General features: G+C 33.8%; 1 protein-coding gene across 5 annotated transcripts in view; it reads left to right on the top strand.

Annotated features, from left to right (window-relative positions):
- TRPC1 (transient receptor potential cation channel subfamily C member 1) overlaps positions 1-20,256 on the top strand; it is a 62,049-nt gene that overhangs the window by 13,111 nt on the left and 28,682 nt on the right. For all 5 annotated transcript variants that reach the window (XM_087430431.1, XM_004419286.3, XM_004419285.3 and 2 more), the window contains 2 exons: positions 2,732-2,934; positions 18,267-18,398. In XM_087430431.1, coding sequence (XP_087286557.1) covers positions 2,732-2,934; positions 18,267-18,398 — 335 coding nt within the window. The remainder of the gene's footprint in view (positions 1-2,731; positions 2,935-18,266; positions 18,399-20,256) is intronic.

Genomic DNA, 20,256 nt, shown 5'->3' with positions numbered 1-20,256 from the left:
TCATTATTGGTAAGGATATAGTGCAACAAGCAGTGTAAATAACTGCTGGGAGTGTAAACTGGCTGTACTCAGAAGAAAAATATTGTTTTAAGAAAGAATTATAAATTGGTTGCAGATTATCTGAGAACTATGAGAAGCTCTGCTAAATTGCATACTTTATCATATATTAACTGAAATATTTTACTCTCATTCAGACTATTACAAAGTTTGTGTAAGCATGACTTTCCTCAGAGGATAGTACCAACTAGTTTAAGTGGTGGTAAGAAACCAACAAGAACAGAGCAAAAAGGACTGAGAATATAGTCCGTGTCCAAAGGATCAGAAATATCTAGGGTCCTATTCAATTTTCTGTCATCTATCCTGCGGTTATTATATTTTGGTATACTTATTCCACCTTCTAGACTTTTAATCTATTTACTTACTTGATGGGAGGATGAGGTATAGCGTGCAGGGTATTGGAGCAATGGGCTGGTCTTATTTCATCACCATGACCACTACCAATCGGATCTTGAGTTGTAAGGCCGTGGTAGTCTTCACATACTCAGTGAAAAGCCGCTTTCTACTATATCTCTAACAAAAAACATGATCTAGCTTTTGCTTGAGTACTTCAAGTGACAGTAAAGTCACATGTTAACAGCCCTATTACTTCTAGAGAGGCAATGTCAAATATTTTTATATACTTTCTTTTTTTTTTTTACCATTTCAGTGAATTAATTCTGTATTCTTGGCTTGTCAAAATTGTCTTTTGATAAAGTTTGACTTGTAAATACAGATTGTTTTTGATACTATGTAGATTATAGTATAAACAATGAAATTATGAATTTAATCTTATCTACCTCTAATAGTGTTTTTCATGTAGTTAAGTATATTTCATAGGAAAAATGAGAACGATTTTTGTCTTAAGGGATTAAATAAATTTTCTCCTCTTTATAACCAGCAATAAGGGAGAAAGGTTTAAATTTTTAGATTTCTCTTTACTTTTTAAATAAATTCATTAATTTGAAATTCCTAATAAATAAATGGGAAGTGTATAAACTATTCATAAAAGAGGGAAAAAAATAAGTATGTCAGAAAATATTAAAACTTATCAGTAATCAAAGTAAAGTAAATTAATATTTCATGATAGTTTTTTTCACATAAATTGGGAGTGATCATGCCCAGTGCTGGTGAGTAACCTTTAGTGTGAAATGGGTACATTCCTATATTGTTGGTAATAAAAACTATTAAAAGGACTTTGATAGTATGTATCAAGAGCTTCAAAACTGTTCATGGTCTTTAGCTCTGTAATTCCACATCAGGGGTTCTACGTTAATGAAATAATCCTACATTTTGAAAAAGGCGTATTCATAAAGATGTTTGTGGTAGTGTTATTTAAATTAGCAGAATAAAATATCTTGAACTTAGGGTCTATGAACTTCCTTAAATTGCATGCAAAATTCTGTACGTGAATTTTTTTTGTGGAAGATTCTGGGCTATAGCTTTATGAGATTATTAAAAGGATCCTTGATCTAAAAATATTAAGAACCATTGTTTTTAATCATTGGTGCCAAATCATTTATGCCCAAGATGTCCCTAAAAGGACATGTGGTAGAGAAAAGACTAGAAGGAAATACTGTAAAATGTTCCTTGGGTAGTAGGGAAATGGATATTTTTATTCTTCTCTCTGCTTTTCTATGTTTTTCAGATATTTTATAATGTGTTTGCACTACTTGTACAATGTTAATAAAAGTTACAAAAAAACCTTGTGAACTTGATGAGCTCATACTATGGAATCAAACAACTGTCAGGAAAACCTCTGTGAAAAAGTGAAAAGTATTGGAAAGAATATGCAATAGTCATAAAAATAGTCGACCTTTTATTTTTAACCCTGATTCTTTATTAACTAATGTTTCTTTCCTCGTGTCACACGGTCACCAGGCTGATGAGCCCATGTAGTGGAAGGAGCTCAGGCTCTGCAGTAATAGAAACCTGGTTTCTGACCTGCCCTTTCCTCTCTGTCGTGTAGCTTGGGCGCATTAACTTCTCTGAGCCTCAGTTTCCTCATGGGGATTATAATGCTCAATTTTGCAGGCTAGTGTGAGGATTAAATGAGATGATAAATGTAAAGAGCCTAACAGTTCCAAGACTTACTAAATAGAAGCTATGATTGTTAGTGTTTTTGTGCATTTGCAGCATGGAGTAGTATAGATAATGATTGGGACTATGTATAGAATTATACAAAGTGAAAAGTGATGCCTGCTTACTTATCCCTTTCAAGTAGCCTCATGCTATCATCTGACAAGGTTTGCCATAGAAGTGGAGTTTTTAAAGTTTTTCTCATGCATTTATACTCTGGCTATTTTTAACATTTCTGTTTTTCCATTATATTTTTTTTCTAAAATTCTTATTCTTGGTCCTTGTCCTCCATATTTTCATAATCTTGTGAAAATTAAACACTTTTTGCTAAAGTATTTCTCTAGATAGTCTCACTTCTTTGTTAGGAAAATACAACTCCGGTTGTATGAATGTTTCCTATTGAAGATTTTGTCTATCATGATTATATTGCATTTATTAATTAAAGTTAAGTTTTGAGGTTTCAAAAAAACTTAGTCGTGGTAAAATGTTTATCATATTCCTTAAAATTCTTATGTTCTTTGTGCCTTCCGATTTTTTCCATTTCATTCTTCAGATAAATATGTTTTTTTGAAATCACAAATAATAACTTTTGGACATTCACATAAATATTTTTCAGAAACTAATGGAGCGAATTCAGAATCCTGAGTATTCAACAACAATGGATGTTGCACCTGTCATTTTAGCTGCTCATCGTAACAACTATGAAATTCTTACAATGCTGTTAAAACAGGACGTATCTCTACCCAAGCCCCATGCAGTTGGCTGTGAATGTACATTGTGTTCTGCCAAAAACAAAAAGGACAGCCTCCGACATTCCAGGTTAGGAAATGAAGAATTTGATAAGTGGATGTGTGATGCAGTAAAGTATATGTCAATCAAGGTTTTTTGTTGTTTTTCTTTTTATGTAGCTTTTAAGAAATATGGTGCTGGGATAACTTTTGGAAGCCAAACTTCTAGCTCCTTTGCTTAATACAGTGAGTTATGCATTTTCTAGGAATGTTTACTAAGTGATGAATAATTAGGAAAATCCTTCAGATTATGAATAAGGTTTATTTCATACTCCTGCTGGTGGTGGATGGGGGCATTATTTGCTTTTTAGAAGCAGAATTTATTAATCTAAGAGAATTTCCAAGTAGTGGAAGGGGTGGAGATACCACTTCCTATCTTATTTATAAGCGAATAAAAATTATTTTCTATCTAATTAAATATTTAACCTGTTATGCCTCTTACTTCCTCTCTCACATAATATTTAAGTCTTTTTCTCTTCCCATATTAAGAACAACTGAGGAGTAAATGAGCAAGAAGTTACCCCATCTTGGACAGGTTGAGCAAGATCACACACATGGGCATGTTATATAAGGTGCATGGTTCTGGGCTAGACTTGAGAATCTGATTTTCAGCATAAGCCTTTATATATATTATCTATATAGTAATCAAATATAGTTGAAGTAATATCACGTACAACATTGATTATGGAAAATGTGGCCTGAAAGTCCCAGGCAGCCGGTTGACAAACTGTTTTCTAGTTAAGAATTATTGTACACTCTAGAAAATTAGCTCTAAAGCTGCAAACTGTCTACTCTCAACTCCTTCCTCACCTTAAGAACAGATCTTTGGTGGTTTGACGGTCACAAACCCATAAATTGGGAAAGTGTCCTGGGAATCAATTTCATGTTTATTTGCAGAGGTTGAACTGGAAATTTTTTCTATTTTCAAGTCTATTTTACAATGAGATCTATGTTTCTCTTTGATAAAATCTGATAGATAGCTATGGCTATATCATTTAACTTGTCAGTTTTAAAATGTCTCGTCTGTAAAATGACAAGCAGAAATGATCTTTAAGGCTTCTTCTAGTTTTAAAATCCTTTATTAATATTAAATATAAATGTTTTCTACATAGTATGCTTGTTAAATACATGTGTAGTTGAAGCACCTGAGGAGGGAGGCTGGAGAGAACACGTAACCTGGCTTGGTTTGAAGTAGGGAAAAAGCTTGTTGTGAAAGCTTTTAGAGGAGCTGTGGCTTGAGTTTGGTCTTTAAGTATGAATAAGAATTACAGGGTGAAAGTACAGTGTGTGATTGTGGTTTATTTAGGGAACTGGAAATGGTTTGGTATATTTGCAGAAGAGTTTGAGAGAGTTTGTTATTGATATTTGAGAAAACAGTTTTAGCAAATGTCAAAGGGCTTTGACTCAAGTCCTTTCCAGGAATTGCTAAGTAGAACCGCAGAAGAAAAGGAAGCTAACAAAATAAGTAAAAAGAGATAAGGGTAAAGGTTTCAGGGAAGTTGAAGAGCCAATGTACTGGCAATAAGGAAGTGAGGCAATCTGTATTCATAAGATATTGGTTTTCAAATTTCAGAGATGGTGCAGTTCCAGGTGATGATAAGGTCTAGGGGCAATAATTTTAAGTGGGATAGGGAAGAGTAGTGGACCATTGTAGTTTGAAAAACATTTTCAGTAGTATAATTGCTGTGATTTGGTTTTAGTCTCAATATTTGGTGTATTGTGAAATTTCAAATAACTTCGAAAGAAGATATGAAATCTTTATTAGCTATTAAAGGAAGACAAAGTTTTTAAAAAGTTGAGAAACACTGAAATTGGGAGAGATAGCAAAGTAATGGGCTGCCAGTTAAATTTAATTTGCAGAAGTACTTTGTTTAACCTGCACAGTTTTTTTTATGATTTTGAGTCTGAATGCCTGTAAGCCCCATGTGCACTCAGCTTTACTCATATGATTACCCACTTTACCCCTGAAAGCAACTGAATTTGTAAAATTTGACTAGGTACCTACCAAGAGAGTAGGATGTTGGCGTTGAAAAAATGTTAACTATGAGGCTAGAGTAGTCTTAGGCATATGGAATTCTTTTATTAAAAATTATTTATGTTAGGGGCCGGCCTGGTGGTGCAAGTGGTTAAGTGCGCGCGCTCTGCTGCAGCAGCCCAGGGTTTGCGGGTTCCGATCCCGGGCGCGCACCGACGCACCACTTGTCAAGCCATGCTGTGGCGGCGTCCCATGTAAAGTAGAGAAAGATGGGCAGGGATGTTAGCCCAGGGCCAGTCTTCCTCAGCAGGAAAAAAAAAAAGGAGGATTGGCAGATGTTAGCTCAAGGCCGATCTTCCTCACAAAAAAAAAATTATTTATTTTAGTTACACAAATAATATGTGAATAAATCCTTGTAAAAATTCTAACTTTAATATTGAGCAGAAGTCCCTTGACCAATCCCAATTCTGCTCCCCTCTCTAGAGCTAATGACTATTACCAGTTTGATGTTCTATATCTGCTCCTTAATGGTTAATATTCTCATCAGTTAGAAATGTGACTCTTTTTTTTTTTTTTTAAAGATTTTATTTATTTATTTTTGCCCCCCAAAGCCCCAGTAGATTGTTGTACGTCATAGTTGCACATCCTTCTAGTTGCTGTATGTGGGACGCGGCCTCAGCATGGCCGGAGAAGCGGTGCGTTGGTGCACGCCCGGGATCCGAACCCAGGCCGCCAGCAGCAGAGCGCGCGCACTTAACCGCTAAGCCACGGGGCCGGCCCAGAAATGTGACTCTTAACTGCAGTGTTGGATTGGAAACTAGAGTCTCATCAATGGCTGTCAGTTACATGTTGGAGTTAGAAATTTCCTCTCCCAATTTCTATCTCTATAGATTCCACTCAAGTTTCCTCTCCTATTTCATTAATGTTGCCTTTTTTGAATCTTGCCTCATCTACTCCAGTTCTTCTTATGGTTGTCCAAATATTTAGGTTGACCTATATGAACTGTATGTTTTAAAAGTACTTTGGATAATATGGAATTACATATTTGTATATTCTTCTTGGTGTGGATGAAACCAAAACCCAGAAAGTTACATAGAACATAATCAGACAACTCCACAGGACCTCAAAAAAGTTCTTTTTTTAAAATATGGAGATTGATGATTTATAGCAGATACATACAGTTGTGTACCATCACCATAATCCAATATTCTAACATTTCCGTAAGTGGAAAAAGTTCTCTCATGCCCATCAATGGTCAGTCCCTGCTCCTATCCCCACCTCTAAGCAACCACAGATCTTTTTTCTGTCTATAGTCTATAATTTTTTCTTTTCTAGAAATTTTATATAAATAGAATCATATAATATGTTGACTTATGTCTCTGGCTTCTTTCACTTAGAGTAATTTTTTTGAAGTTCATGCATATTGTTGTGTATATCAGCAGTTTGTTCCTTTTTATTGTTGAGTAGTATACCATTGTAAGGATTAACTTTTTGTTCGTCCATTCACTAGTTGATGGACGTTTGAATTGTTTCCAGTTTTTGGCAGTGAACATTCACATACAAATCTTTGTGTGGACATATGTTTTTATTTCTCTTGGGTAGATACCTAGGAGTAGAATTGCTGGGTTGTATGGTAAGTGTATGTTTAACTCTTTAAGTAGCTGCCAAACTGTTTTCCAGAGTGGTTGTACTGTTTTATCTTCTCATCAGCAATGTATAATGGTTCTAATTCCTCTGCATACTCACCAACACTTGATATTATTTGTCTTTTTCATCTCAGTCATTTTAGCAGAAGTGTAGTAATATCTCATCGTGGTTTTAATTTGCATTTCCCTTATGTCTTAAGACGTCAAGCATTTTATCATGTGCTTATTTGCCATTGATATATCTTCACTGATGAAGCATCTATTTAAATTTTTTGCTGGTTTTTTAAATTGGATTTTCTTATTGTTATTGGGTTGTAAAAGTTTTTTGTATATTCTGGACACAAGTGTTTTATCAGATATATGTTTTGCACATGATTTCTCCCAGTCTGTGACTTGTCTTTTCATTTTCTTCATTGTGAGTTTTGAAGAGCAAAAGCTTTTAAATTTGGTGAGGTTCAATTTATCATTTTTTTTTTTTGTGGGTTGTGTTTTTGGTGTCATACCTATGAAATAATTGCCTAACACAAGGTCACAGAGACTTTCTCCTGTTTTCTTCTAGAAGTTTTATAGTTGTAAGATTTACGTTTAAGTCTATGCTCTATTTCGAGTAAGTTTTTGTGTATGTGTGAGATAAGGGTCTAAGTTCTTTTTCTATTTTTTGCAATATCCAACCATTTGTTTTAGCACTGTTTGTTGAAAAGACTATTGTTACCCCCACTGAATTATCTTTACACCTTTGAAAATCATTTGAGTGTATATGTGTGGTTTTATTTTTAGACTATTCTGTTCCATTGATCTGTAAGTCTATCCTTATACCAATATCACTGTCCTGATTACTATACTTTTATAGTAAGTTTTAAAATAGTGTAAGTCCTTCATCTTTTATCTTTAAAAAAATTTCTTTTGGCTACAGTATGTCCTTTGCATTTGCAAATAAAGTTTAAAATCACTTATCAATTTTTACAAAAACGCCTGCTTGGACTTTTGAGAGAGATTACATTGAATCAATTGGGGAAAATTGCCATTTTAATAATATTGAATCTTTCAAGCTGTGAACGTGGTTTATCTCCCCATTTTATTAGATCTTCTTAATTTTTCTCAGCAATATTTTGTAATCTTCAGTGTACAGGTCCTGTACCTCTTTTTTACAATTTATTCCTAAATATGTTTTATAGTGTTGTATATAAATTATTTTCTTAATTTCATTTCAGATTGTTCATTGCTAGTATATAGAAATAAAATAGATTTTTTTGTAATTGGTTTTGTATCCTACGATTTTGCTAAATTCACCTATTAGTTCTAATGGTGTTTGTATTTTTTTAGATTCTTAAGTATTTTCTACATACAAGATTATGTCATCTGTAAATAAAAAGTTTTACTTCTCCGATCTTTAAGCCTTATTATTTTTTATTTTAATTTATTAAATTAAAATTTTTTTTGCCTTATTACACTGGCTAGAACCTGGCTAGTGTGATGTTAAATAGGTGTATTAAGAGTGGATATCTTTGCCTTGTTCTGGATTTAGTGAAAAAGCAGCAAAATTGAGCAGAAAGTACACAGTTCCCACTTACTCCCTACCCTATACACAGAGCCTCCCCGTGATCAATATCCCTCACCAGAGGGGTGTATTTGTTACAATAGATGAATAAACACTGACACATTATTGTCAATAATGTGAAAAAGAATTCAGTGTTTTGCCTCAAGTATGATGTTAACTATAAGTTTTTCGCTGATATCCTTTATAAGACTGAGGAAAGTCCTTTCTATTTCTAATTTTTGAGAGTTTTTTATCATGAATTGATTTTGGATTTTTGTCATATGCTTTCCTTGCATCTATTAAGATGATCATATGATATTTGTTCTTTATTAATATGTGGTATTTATGAGAATAGAACACTGTTCTCATAAAACGTGTTTTGAAATATTTCTATCTCCTCTATTTTCTGACAGACTGTGTTTAGGATTGGCATTATTTCTTCCTTAATGTTTGATAGAATTCATCAGTGAAGCTGCCTTGGTCTAGACTTTTGTTTGCAGGATGATTTTTAATTCTTATATTAAGTTAATTTTCTTAATATAGGGCTATTCAGATTTTCTGCTTATTCTTGAACCTGTTTAGGTAATTCGTGATGTTGTAGGAATTTGTCCATTTCATTTATGTTGTCTACTTTGGCATAAAGTTGTTCATAATCTTTATAATCCTTTTCCTTTTTGTAGGGTCTCTTTTTATTCTTGACATTTGTGTCTTCTCTTTTTTTTTCTTGGTCATTATAGCTCAAAGTTTGCCAAACTACAGTCCTTAGGCCAAGTTCAGCCTACTAACAGTTTCTAAAAATAAAGTTTGATTGAAATATAGCTACACTCACTCATTTATGTGTTGTCTGTTGCTGCTATCACTGTATAACAGCATCGTTGAGTAGTTGCAATATAAACAGTATGGCTCTCAAAGCCCAAAATATTTATTATCTGACCCTTTACCGAAAAAGTTTGCTGATCCCTAGTCTAGCTAAAAGCTTGTCAATTTTATTGATCTTTTCCAAGAAACCACATTAATTTCATTTATGTTCTATATTTTTCTGTTTTCTATATTGTTGATTCTACATGAATCTTTATTGTTTCTTTCTAGTCATTTTGGATTTGATTTGCTCTTCTTTTTCTAGCTTCTTGTGTAGAAATTTAGCTTATTGATTTTGCTTCCTTTCTAATATAAGTATGGTCAAGATATTTTCTGATTTCTCTTGTGATTTCTTCTTTTATAGATGGGTAAGAATATGTTTAGTTTTGTAAGAAACCACCAAACTGTCTTCCAAAGTGCCTGTACCATTTAGCTTTTTAAATTATTATTAATAGACAATTTTTTTAGAGCAAAATTGAGCAGAAAGTACACAGTTCCCACTTACTCCCTACCCTATACGCAGAGCCTCCCCCATGATCAATATCCCTCACTAGAGGGGTGTATTTGTTACAATAGATGAATAAACATTGACACATTATTGTCACCCAAATGATTAGGGTTCACTCTTTGTGTTTTACATTCTATAGGTTTTGACAAATGTATAAGGACATATAGCCACAATTATAGTATCATAGGGAATAGTTTCACTGCCTTAAAATTCCCCTCCATTGCACCTATTCATCCCTTCCTCCCCTCAAACCCTTGGTAACCACTGATCTTTTTACTGTCTCCATGGTTTTGCCTTTTCCACAATGTCATAGGATTAGAGTCATGCAGCATGTAGCCTTTTCACATTGAATTCATTCACTTAATAATATGCACGTAAGTTTTCTTCATATGTTTTTGTGGCTTGATAGCTCACTTCTTTTAAACATTGAGTAATATTCCACTGTGTGAATGTACCACAGTTTATTTATCCATTCACCTGCTGAAAGACATCTTGGTTGCTTCCAACTTTTAGCAATTATGAATGAAGCTGTTATAAACATTTATGTACAGGTTTTTTGTGTGGACATAGGTTTTCAACTCATTGGGTAAGTACCAAGGAGCGTAATGGCTGGATTATATGGTAAGAATATGTTTAGTTTTGTAAGAAACCACCAAACTGTCTTCCAAAGTGCCTGTACCATTTAGCATTCCTACCAAGAATGAATGAGAGTTCCTCTTGCTCCACATCCTCACCAACCTTTGGTGTTGTCAATGTTTTGCATTTTAGCCATTCTAATAGGTATCTAGTGGTATCTCATTGTTGCTTTAATTTGCAGTTCCCTAATGGTGTATGATGCTGTGCATCTTTTCATATGTTTATTTGTCATCTATATATATTCTTTTGTGCGGTGTCTGTTTAGATCTCTTGCCTATTTTTTATTTAGGTTGTTTGTTTTCTTATTGTTGAGTTTTAAGAGTTCTTCGTATATTTTAGGTAACAGTTCTTTATCAGATATGTCTTTTGCAAATGTTTTCTCCCAACCTGTGGCTTGTCTTTTCCTTCTCTTGACTCATGGGTTATTTTGAAGTGTGTTGTTTTACTTTCACATATTTGGGGAATTTCCCAGATTTCTTTCTACTGGTGATTTCTAATTTAATTCTGTTATAGTTGGAGAATATGCTATATTTTTTAAATAACAGTTTTGTTGAGATATAATTCGTATACCCTAAAGTTCACCCTTTTATAATATTCACAGAGTTGTGCATTGATTATCATTATCTAATTACAGAATATTTTCATCACTTCAAGAAGAAACCCCATAACTGTTAGCAGTCACTCTCCCAGCCCATAGAAACAACTAAATTTACTTTCTGTTCTTATGGATTTGCCTATTCTGGATATTTCATATAAATGGCATCTTTCAGGTTCTTATTGGTCATTTGTATGTCTTCTTTGGAGATATGTCTATTCAAATCCTTTTCATGGTTCTTAATTGATTATCTGCCTTTTTATTACTGAATTATGAGTTCTTTTGTGTTCTGGATACAAGTCCCTCATCAAATATATGATTTGCAAATCTTTTTTCCCATTCTGTCAATTGTCTTTTCACTTTTTTGATGGTTTACTTTGAAGCACAAAAGTTTTAAATTTTGATGGAGTCCAACTGATCTCCTTTTTGATATCATAGCTAAGAAACCATTGCTTAATTTGGAGAAGGTACTTTTTATGATTTCATTCTTTTTTTAATGTGTTAAGCCTAGTTCTGTGGCCTAGCATGTGATCCAACATGGAGAATAACAATATTCTCTTGGAATAATATATATTCTTGAAATAATGTGTTTTCTGCTGTTTTGAGGTGAGCATTCTATGAATTTCAGTTTGATCATATATTGTTTCATAGTGTTCAAATCTTCCTTGTCCCTACTGGTTTTCTGTCTAGTTGTTCTATCAATTTCTGGGAGAGAGATATTAAAATCTCAGACTGTATCAGAATGTATAATCTGTCGTTGGATCTACAGATGTCTATTATATCCTGTTGGTTAATAGTGTAGTTCAGTTCTTCTGTTTCCTTGTTGATCTTCTGTTTACTTATTCTATACATATTGATAGTGGGGTATTAAAGTTTCCAACTGTTATTGTTCAGTTGTCTATTTCTCCATTCTGTCAGTTTTAACTTCATGTATTTTGGTGCTGTGTTGTTAGTTACATACATGTTTATAATTGTTATATCTTCCTGATAGATTGACTCTTTTATCGTTATAAAATGTCTCTCTTTATTTCTAGTAACATCTTTGGGGGTTTTAAAGTTTGATATTAGTATAGCCACTCCAGCTTTCCTATGGTTTCTTTTTGCATGATATGTCTTTTTCCAGACTTTTACTTTCAATCTGTTTGTGTCTTTGAATCTGAAGTGTGTCTTCTGTAGACAACATATAGTTGAATCATGCTTTTTAAAATCTAGTCTGACAACCTCTGCCTTTTGATTGGATTATTTAAACCATTCACATTTAATGTTATTGATATGGTTGTAGTCACATATGTCATTTTACTTTTTGTTTTCTATATGTCTCATGTCTTTTTTGTTCCTCTATGCTTCCATTAGTGCTTTCTTTTGCATTGAGTGTATGTTGTCTAATGTAGCATTTTAGTTTCATAAAGGTTTTTTTCACTATATTTTTTCAATTTTTTTTTTTACTGGTTGCCCTATGGCTTATTATATACTTCTTAACTTATAAGAATTAGCTTCAGATTTATACTATCTTAATTCTAATAATATATAGAATATTACTCCTGTATGGCTCTATTCTCTTTTTAAATGGTGTTATTGTTATACATATTGCATCTATTGATGTTTCAAACTCAACAATATATTATTATAATTATTAATTTACTGTCTGTCATCATTTCCTTAGCCCATTAGAGCTTTAGTCCCACCTACCTATTTTGTGCTGTAATTGACAAATATATTACATGCATATTACATTTCTCTGTGTTATAGGCCAAACAATACGTTCTATACATATTATTTTATACAATTCCTTTTTAAATAAGTTAAGAGACAGAGAAAAATATGCATTTATAGTATCTTTTATAATTACATAATTACTTTTACTGGTGCTCTTCGTTCATGTGGACTTGAATTACCATCTGGGATCACTTGCTTTCAACCTGAAGAACTTCCTTTAGTATTTCTTGTAAGGCAGATCTGCTAGCAACATATTCTGTCAGTTTTGTTTATCAGGTAAAGCTGTTATTTTGCTTTCAATTTTGAACAATAACTTTGCTGGATATAGGATTTGGGTTGATGGTTTTATTCTCCGGGCACTTTGAATATTTTATTCCACTGCCTTCTGGCCTCTATTGTTTCTGCTGAGAAGTCAGCTGTTAATTTTATTGGTGTTTCCTTATAAGTAACTCATCATTTTTCTCTTGTTACTTTTATGATTTTCTCCTTGTCTTTGACTTTCAGCATACTTACCATGATGTTTCTGTTTGTGGCTCTCTCTGCATTTATCCTACTTTGAGTTTGTTGAGCTTCCTGGATATGTAGCTTATTGTTTTTCAATAAATTTGTTAAGTTTTTAGCTATTATTTTTTCAAATACTTTTTCTTCTCTTTTCTCTTCTTATTCTCGTTATGATATGTGATGTTAGTGTGATTAATAGTATTCCATATTTCTGAGTCTCTGTTCATTTTTCCTCATTCTTTCTTCTCTCTGTTCTTTGGCTTGCATAATCTCTGTTAATATATCTTCAGGTTTGCTAATTCTTTCCTCTGCCAGTTCAGATCTACTGTTGGGCCTTGTATTATTTTGCTTGGACTGTCATAACAAGGTACCACAAACTGGGTGGCTTAAACAACAGAAATTTATTGTCTTAAAGTTCTGGAGCCTAGAAGTCTGAAATCAAGATATTGTTAGGGTTAGTTCCTTGTGAAGGCTGTGAAGGAATGATCTGTTCCACTTCTCTTTCCTTGGCTTATAGATGGCCATCTTCTCCTTCACATGGCATTCTCCCTGTATGTGTGCCTGTCTCCAAATTCCCCCAAATTTTTTATAAGGACACCAGTCATATTGGATTTAGGACCACTTTAATGTCCTCATTTTAACTTGTTTACCTCTATAAAACCCTATCTTCAAATAAGATCATATTTTAAGATACTGGTGGATAGGGCTTCAACATGAATTCTGGGCAGGTTGGGTGGGTAGGGATGACATAATTTAACCCACAACAAGCCCCTCTAAGTGAATTTTAATTTCAGTTATTATATTTTTCAATTCTGTAATTTCCATTTTGTTCTTTTTTTGTGATTTCTATGTCTTTATTGATAGTCTCTGTATTTATAATGGCTGCTTTGAAATCCTTTTCTGACATCTGTTAAATCTGACGTCTGGTCACTCTCACAGGCAGTTTCCGTTGCCTTTTTTTTCTTCTGGGGTATGGGCTATATTTTCTTGTTTCTTTGCATGTCTCTTAATTTTTTGCTGAAAACTGGACATTTTAGATAATATATTGTAGCAACTCAGTGTGCTAATCCCCTCCATATCCTGGGGCTCGTTATTGTTATTTATTTGTTTATTTTTTTTAGTGACTAGCTAGATGGTTTTAGTGAAGTCTGTTTTCCCCACTCTGATGTTTCTCCTCAGTAAGTCATAGCTTACCTTTTTCTTGTACATCTAGTATTGCTTTGTTTGAAATCTGAATAGTGTAGTATATATTGTAGCAACTCTGGATACTGTTTTATTTTTTTAGGTTTTTTTTTTTTCCAATCACTTTCCTGGCCTGCAGAATCTGCCTCTCTGTGGTATATAATCATTGCCTTCTGTGCTTAGTTTATTGTTTTATTCTTTTTTTTTTATTGATGTTTTAATAGTTTTTAACATTGTGAAATTTTGGGTTGTACATTTTTGTTTGTCTGTCACCATATATATGACTCCCTTCACCCCTTGTGCCCACCCCCCAGCCCCCTTGCCCCTGGTAACCACAATACAGTTTTCTCTGTCCATGTGTTGGTTTATATTCCACCTATGAGTGAGATCATAGAGTGTTTGTCTTTCTCTTTCTGGCTTATTTCACTTAACATAATATGCTCCAGGCCCATCCATGTCGTTGCAAATGGGACGATTTTGTCTTTTTTTATGGCTGAGTAGTATTCCATTGTGTATATATATATACCACATTTTCTTAATCCAGTCGTCAGTCGAGGGACACTTAGGTTGCTTCCACTTCTTGGCTATGGTGAATAATGCTGCAGTGAACATAGGGTTGCATAAGCCTCTTTGGATTGTTGATTTCAGGTTCGTTGGATAGATTCCCAGTAGTGGGATGGCTGGGTCATAGGGCATCTCTATTTTTAATTCTTTGAAGAATCTCCATACCGTTTTCCATAGAGGCTGCACCAGTTTGGATTCCCACCAGCTGTGTATGAGGGTTCCTGTTTCTCCACATCCTCTCCAACACTTGTTGTTTTTTGTCTTGGTGATTATAGCCATTCTAACGGGTGTGAGGTGATATCTTAGTGTTGTTTTGATTTGCATTTCCCTGATGATTAGTGATGTTGAACATCTTTTCATGTGCCTATTGGCCATCTGTATATCTTCTTTGGAGAAGTGTCTGTTCATTTCCTCTGCCCATTTTTTGATCAGGTTGTTTGTTTTTTTGTTGTTCAGTTGTGTGAGTTCTTTATATATTATGGAGATCAACCCCTTGTCAGATGTATGTTTTGCAAATATTCTCTCCCAGCTGGTGGGTTGTCTGTTCATCTTGATTCTGGTTTTGTTTGTCTTATAGAAGCTCTTTAATCTGATAAAGTCCCACTTGTTTATTTTTTTTATATTTATTTATTGCTTAGTTTACTGTTTTATTCTTATTTTTATTTTTTAGTTTTGATTCCTAAGGGTCATTTCAGTGTCTGCCTAAGTCAGCCAATGATTTGGGCAGAGGTTTTGTTAATACACTTTAAGCCCATAAGGGTTCTACTGTCTCCTGATCAATCTGGGTTAATTGAGGAATGCGTTCAGAGTTGCAGCCATTTCTCAAGAGTTCCTTGTCTTTTTCTCTTTACCAAACTTTCTGATGTTCCCCGTACATGCCTAATTTTTTTAGTCAGCCAAGGATCTGTGGAGACCTTATAGGAATCCTTCTATGGCTTTTATCATTTTCAAAATCTCCCTGTTAAATTTCTGGTTGGTCCACTGTTTGCTTCAACTCAGAGTGCAAGCTCAGTCTTGCAAAGCTATAGGTTTTCCCTGTTTATCTCCATCAAAGATAGTACAGCTGTAGGTTTTTGCCTCCCACTGAATGGATTCTTCTTCCTTTGGCACAAAGGTACAGGTTTACCAGCTTCAGGCTAGAAAACTGCAGTTCTCGTTGACTGAACGGGGGGCGGAGGTGATGGAGGCAGCCTCAGTCAAGAAAGCCACAGATTCCAGCCATTCTTGCCTGAAGCTCTGGCCATTTTTCACCAGTCAACAATTCGCAATAGACAATTCCCAGTGACCTGAAATGGTTGACTTTTTAAATATACTTTTGTCCAGTTTTATGGATATTTTTTGTGTTGTGCTACCACTGACCTCTTCATGCCACCATTACTTTAGTGTTTTGAATACCAAAAAGGATAGATTTTATAAAGTGAGGCAGCCTCATTATTTGTCAGATCACATCTAAATGCTTTCCACACAATGGTACTTCACTATGACTCCAGCATAATTAGTTGCCACCTTTACTAGCAGTCACTCTTCCTGTGCATTTTGTCATTAATCTTTAATATATTTTGAGACCTGATAATGTAGGTTAATACAAAAGTCATTTTTAGAAACAATCCAATAAAATTAATTAATATAGACATTGATGGAAACAGAAAAATAAATTGCTTAAGTGTATATATATTTTCGCAGCTTTTTGGATGGTTTTGGTGTTTCAGAAGTCCTAACTTAAGATACAGATAATTGAACAGCTAGATAATAACTGGATTTCATAAATATTCTTGTCTTAAAATGTGTTATACAGGATCTACTTTTGTATCTAAGTAAGACATGAAACCTATAGGATAAATAAGGAATATTTCAATAAATTTGTTTAAATAAAAATTTTTAATTTCCACGTGGAAAAATCCATTGCAAGGAAAGTAAAAAGACAAAGAAAGCTGGGAAAATGTATTTAAAACACTTTTGACTAGACACGGGGCTAATTTCTTTGATGTGGAAAGAGATCTTACAAATTGATAAAAACGATAAACAGTCACCAGAAAAATAGGCTAATGAAAATGACCAGGCAGTTTACAGAATAAGTATAAATGGATAGTAAACATGAAAGGATGCTTAAGCTTCTAAAGAAATTCAAGAGTGAAATAACTCTAAAATTCCATTTTTTGGGGCCTGCCCGGTGGTGCAAGCAGTTAAGTGCACGCGCTCTGCTGCGGCGGCCCGGGGTTCGCCGGTTCAGATCCCGGGTGTGCACTGACGCACTGCTTGGCAGGCCACGCTGTGGTGGCGTCCCATATAAAGTAGAGGGAGATGGGCATGGATGTTAGCCCAGGGCCAGTCTTCCTCGGCAAAAAAAGAGGAGGATTGGCAGATGTTAGCTCAGGGCTGATCTCCTCACACACACACACAAAAAATTCCAATTTTTGTCTCTTAGGTTGGCAAAGATTCAAAAAATTGATAATATCCAGTATTAATAAAGATGTGGGGGGAATTGGGCTCTCCTTATTATTAGTGCTTTGGAAGCATCTATCAGAATTTAAAATACATATGCCATTTATCAGGCAATTCTAAGTGTGCAAAGGATATGTGAACTAAAGAATATTCATTGCTTCATTATTTATAGAAGTAAAAAATTAGAAGCCACCTAAGTGTCCATTAATGGAGATTCGATGGACCTCCATAAAATGGAAAACCATCTAGTTTTAGGAAGTAATGAGGTGGCTCTATATGTAGTGACATAGAAAGAGGTCCTGATATATTACGAATTGTCCCTTTACATAGCATGTCTGATTATATTTGTGTGTGAATAGAAAATATCAGGAAGGATATTCACAATTCTCTGAAATGTGACTATCTTTGAGGAGTAGAGTTGTTGGAAGGAGGAGAATTGGGAGCATCGTGTTTCTAAACTGCTTGTTGTTTTTTAATAACAAGCATGTATTAAATTTATATTTAAAGGAAAAATATGCATTATATAATATCTACCAAATTAATAAATTAAGAATTATGTTTATAAATGAAAGAATTTTAGCAAAATTTTTCTGGTTTGGTTCCTGTTTAGATATTTAAATGTGAACATTAATTAGTTTACAGAAAGTAAAGGGAGTACTTTTCTATTAGGTAGAGATTATGCATAAATGAATAATTTCATTCTTTAAGATTTGAAATATCTTTCAAAAATAACCTGGTTGAATGAGTCATGTGATATATATATATAATATATACTATTATGATATTATAATATATATAATGTTAAAGTAGTCTTATCATTGGGGAAGGAAAAATTTAATAATGATCTATATCACCTTCAAAATTTATTAGTTATTAGCATATTTCATTTAAAATAATGTTGGGCTCAGGAATAGAAACTTTTAAAAATTAAATTGGATTGAACAATACAAAGTTTTGAATCTGTGAAAAGAAATACTAAAACAATTTCTTTAAAAGCAATAGATATAAAATTTTTCTGTATTTATATCTCAAAATATTTAATTTTTAAGTCTTTTTTATGCATTATCTTGTAATAAGTATATATTATAGTTATTTTCTTTTAATTTCATAATACTTTAATTTTAAATTTGTGAAAATTATAGGTTAAAAATCATTTGTGTATAGTGAGTTTATTTTACATTATGGAATCAAATTTTATCACAGGTTTCGTCTTGATATATATCGATGTTTGGCCAGTCCAGCTCTAATAATGTTAACAGAAGAGGATCCAATTCTGAGAGCGTTTGAACTTAGTGCTGATTTAAAAGAACTAAGCCTTGTGGAGGTGGAATTCAGGTGGGAATGAATGGAAATTGTAAATTACATAATGCCTTTTTTTTCCCTCCAGAATGTATTCAGCCTGAGGTTCTTCATAAGCCAAATTACAGTTTATATTTATTTACATTTATTTGTATTGATCCAAGATGACCACACCTTGCTTCCACCTACTTGGGATTTTCCTTTTTCCTCAGTGGAATAGACCCTGGTGCTACTTAGGTCACTCCTTCCCCGTCTGCCCTCTGCCACTCTTGCACTACCCTAAATCCCTCCTTTGTTCACTGTCACTGAAGGCATTCTAGGGCAGTGTGGAGAGTAGTAGGAGTGGAGCCTTGAGCAAACTTGTTTATAACTGCTCTCTGGCTTCCTCCGCTCGTTCCCAGATTCTATCATCATCCTTGGAGCCTGGTCCTTCAGAACTTCCAAAAACATAGAATGCTTTCAGTATGTGAGGGACGTTCCACATGCACAGACATAGGCCCTTTTCACTGTTTGATGAGATTTTCTTTTAGGAGAAACATAACGCGTAGGCATAAAAATAAAATACTACTGATTAAGAGGGTCAAATACCCAGTCTGAGTTTTCTTCTGAAATGAAGAGTTAAGTGTACTTCTGGCACTTTGTATACCCAAAGAATCACTGTTATAATTTTCCATTAGAGATGTGAGTTGGGGGGGACAAAAGGCTTTGAGAAAAGCAGCCTATTAAACTACTGATCTAAACATTAAAAAAAAAACCCGTAGAAAACTACATTTAGTAGACTGGAGGAAAAGCTTTGAGACATCCCCTTATATTAAAGTGTCCCTGGTGCCCTCCAAAGGAGGAATTGATCAAGATTTCTTGCCAGCCCCTACTGTGAGGTTTCTAGGGGGGTTATACCTATTCCCACATTTTCTCTCAAGTCCAACTGATATTGGAGCCCCATGTCTTGCATTGTACTCTCCAATGACTTCACAAGATTGGGAAAGTTCAAACTTCTACTTACTAGAAGGGCAATCAGAAGCTTACAATTTTCTTTAGTCTTAACAGCAGTATATAGTGTGTTATTGATAGCTCTGAGTTCTAGAAATTTTTAAAAGATATCTGTTCGTAAATTTTCAAGTTTGGAACTGCTGTATTTTAATTTGGATAAATTAAAATTTATTTGAACTCTATATGACATAAAGTATATACTTTGATTAATACATAAGACATGGTTAAAATGTAATCTGTTCCTACTTTTAACTTGATTAGCACATGAGGCTGTTAATAAATTATTCCAGTTAAATATGAAGAACTTCCTATTATAATCTCATAATTAGAGTTTTGAGTTACCATATAAACTAGAATTCATTCAACTCCTTCCAAAAAGGATTTGAAGCAACTACTATAATTATATTGTAATCACAGAATGATAAAGTTAGATTTTGAAGTGATCATAGAACCCATTTACCTCAATCCCCTAGACAGGGAGAGGGATCTATCTAGGTTAGATGTCTCACTGATATCAGCATCTAATTAGAAACAGTTGACATTGAAAGTAGGAGCAGAGTTGTAACTAGAACATAGGGCTCCTGGTTTCTAGTCTACTGTGTTTCATCTAAACTATACAGCTGCTTATTAGTTTTCCAGTCATCTGTTAGAGATTAAGCAAATTAGATTAATAAAATGTATTAATTTTGCTTGTGAATCTGTTGGTCTGTCAATGTTTAGCTAAAGATGTCTTTGTAATAATATACACTTTTGATGTATGTTCCCTTCTACAATTAGATTCCTAGACTAAAAAGCAGATAATACTTCATTTGTTAAAGAAATTCAACTACTTATTCTTAGATAGTTTTAGTTACCAGATGCATTATAGTAAATGCAAAGAATGGATGAGAAAAATGTTAGCCTG

The sequence above is a fragment of the Ceratotherium simum genome, chromosome 5 (genome assembly GCF_057802395.1).
Source record: "Ceratotherium simum simum isolate JZ-2026a chromosome 5, ASM5780239v1, whole genome shotgun sequence".
NCBI classification, from domain to species: domain Eukaryota; kingdom Metazoa; phylum Chordata; class Mammalia; order Perissodactyla; family Rhinocerotidae; genus Ceratotherium; species Ceratotherium simum.
The sequence above is the reverse complement of the archived record's forward strand: the minus strand, read 5'-3'. Positions and strand labels throughout refer to the sequence as shown.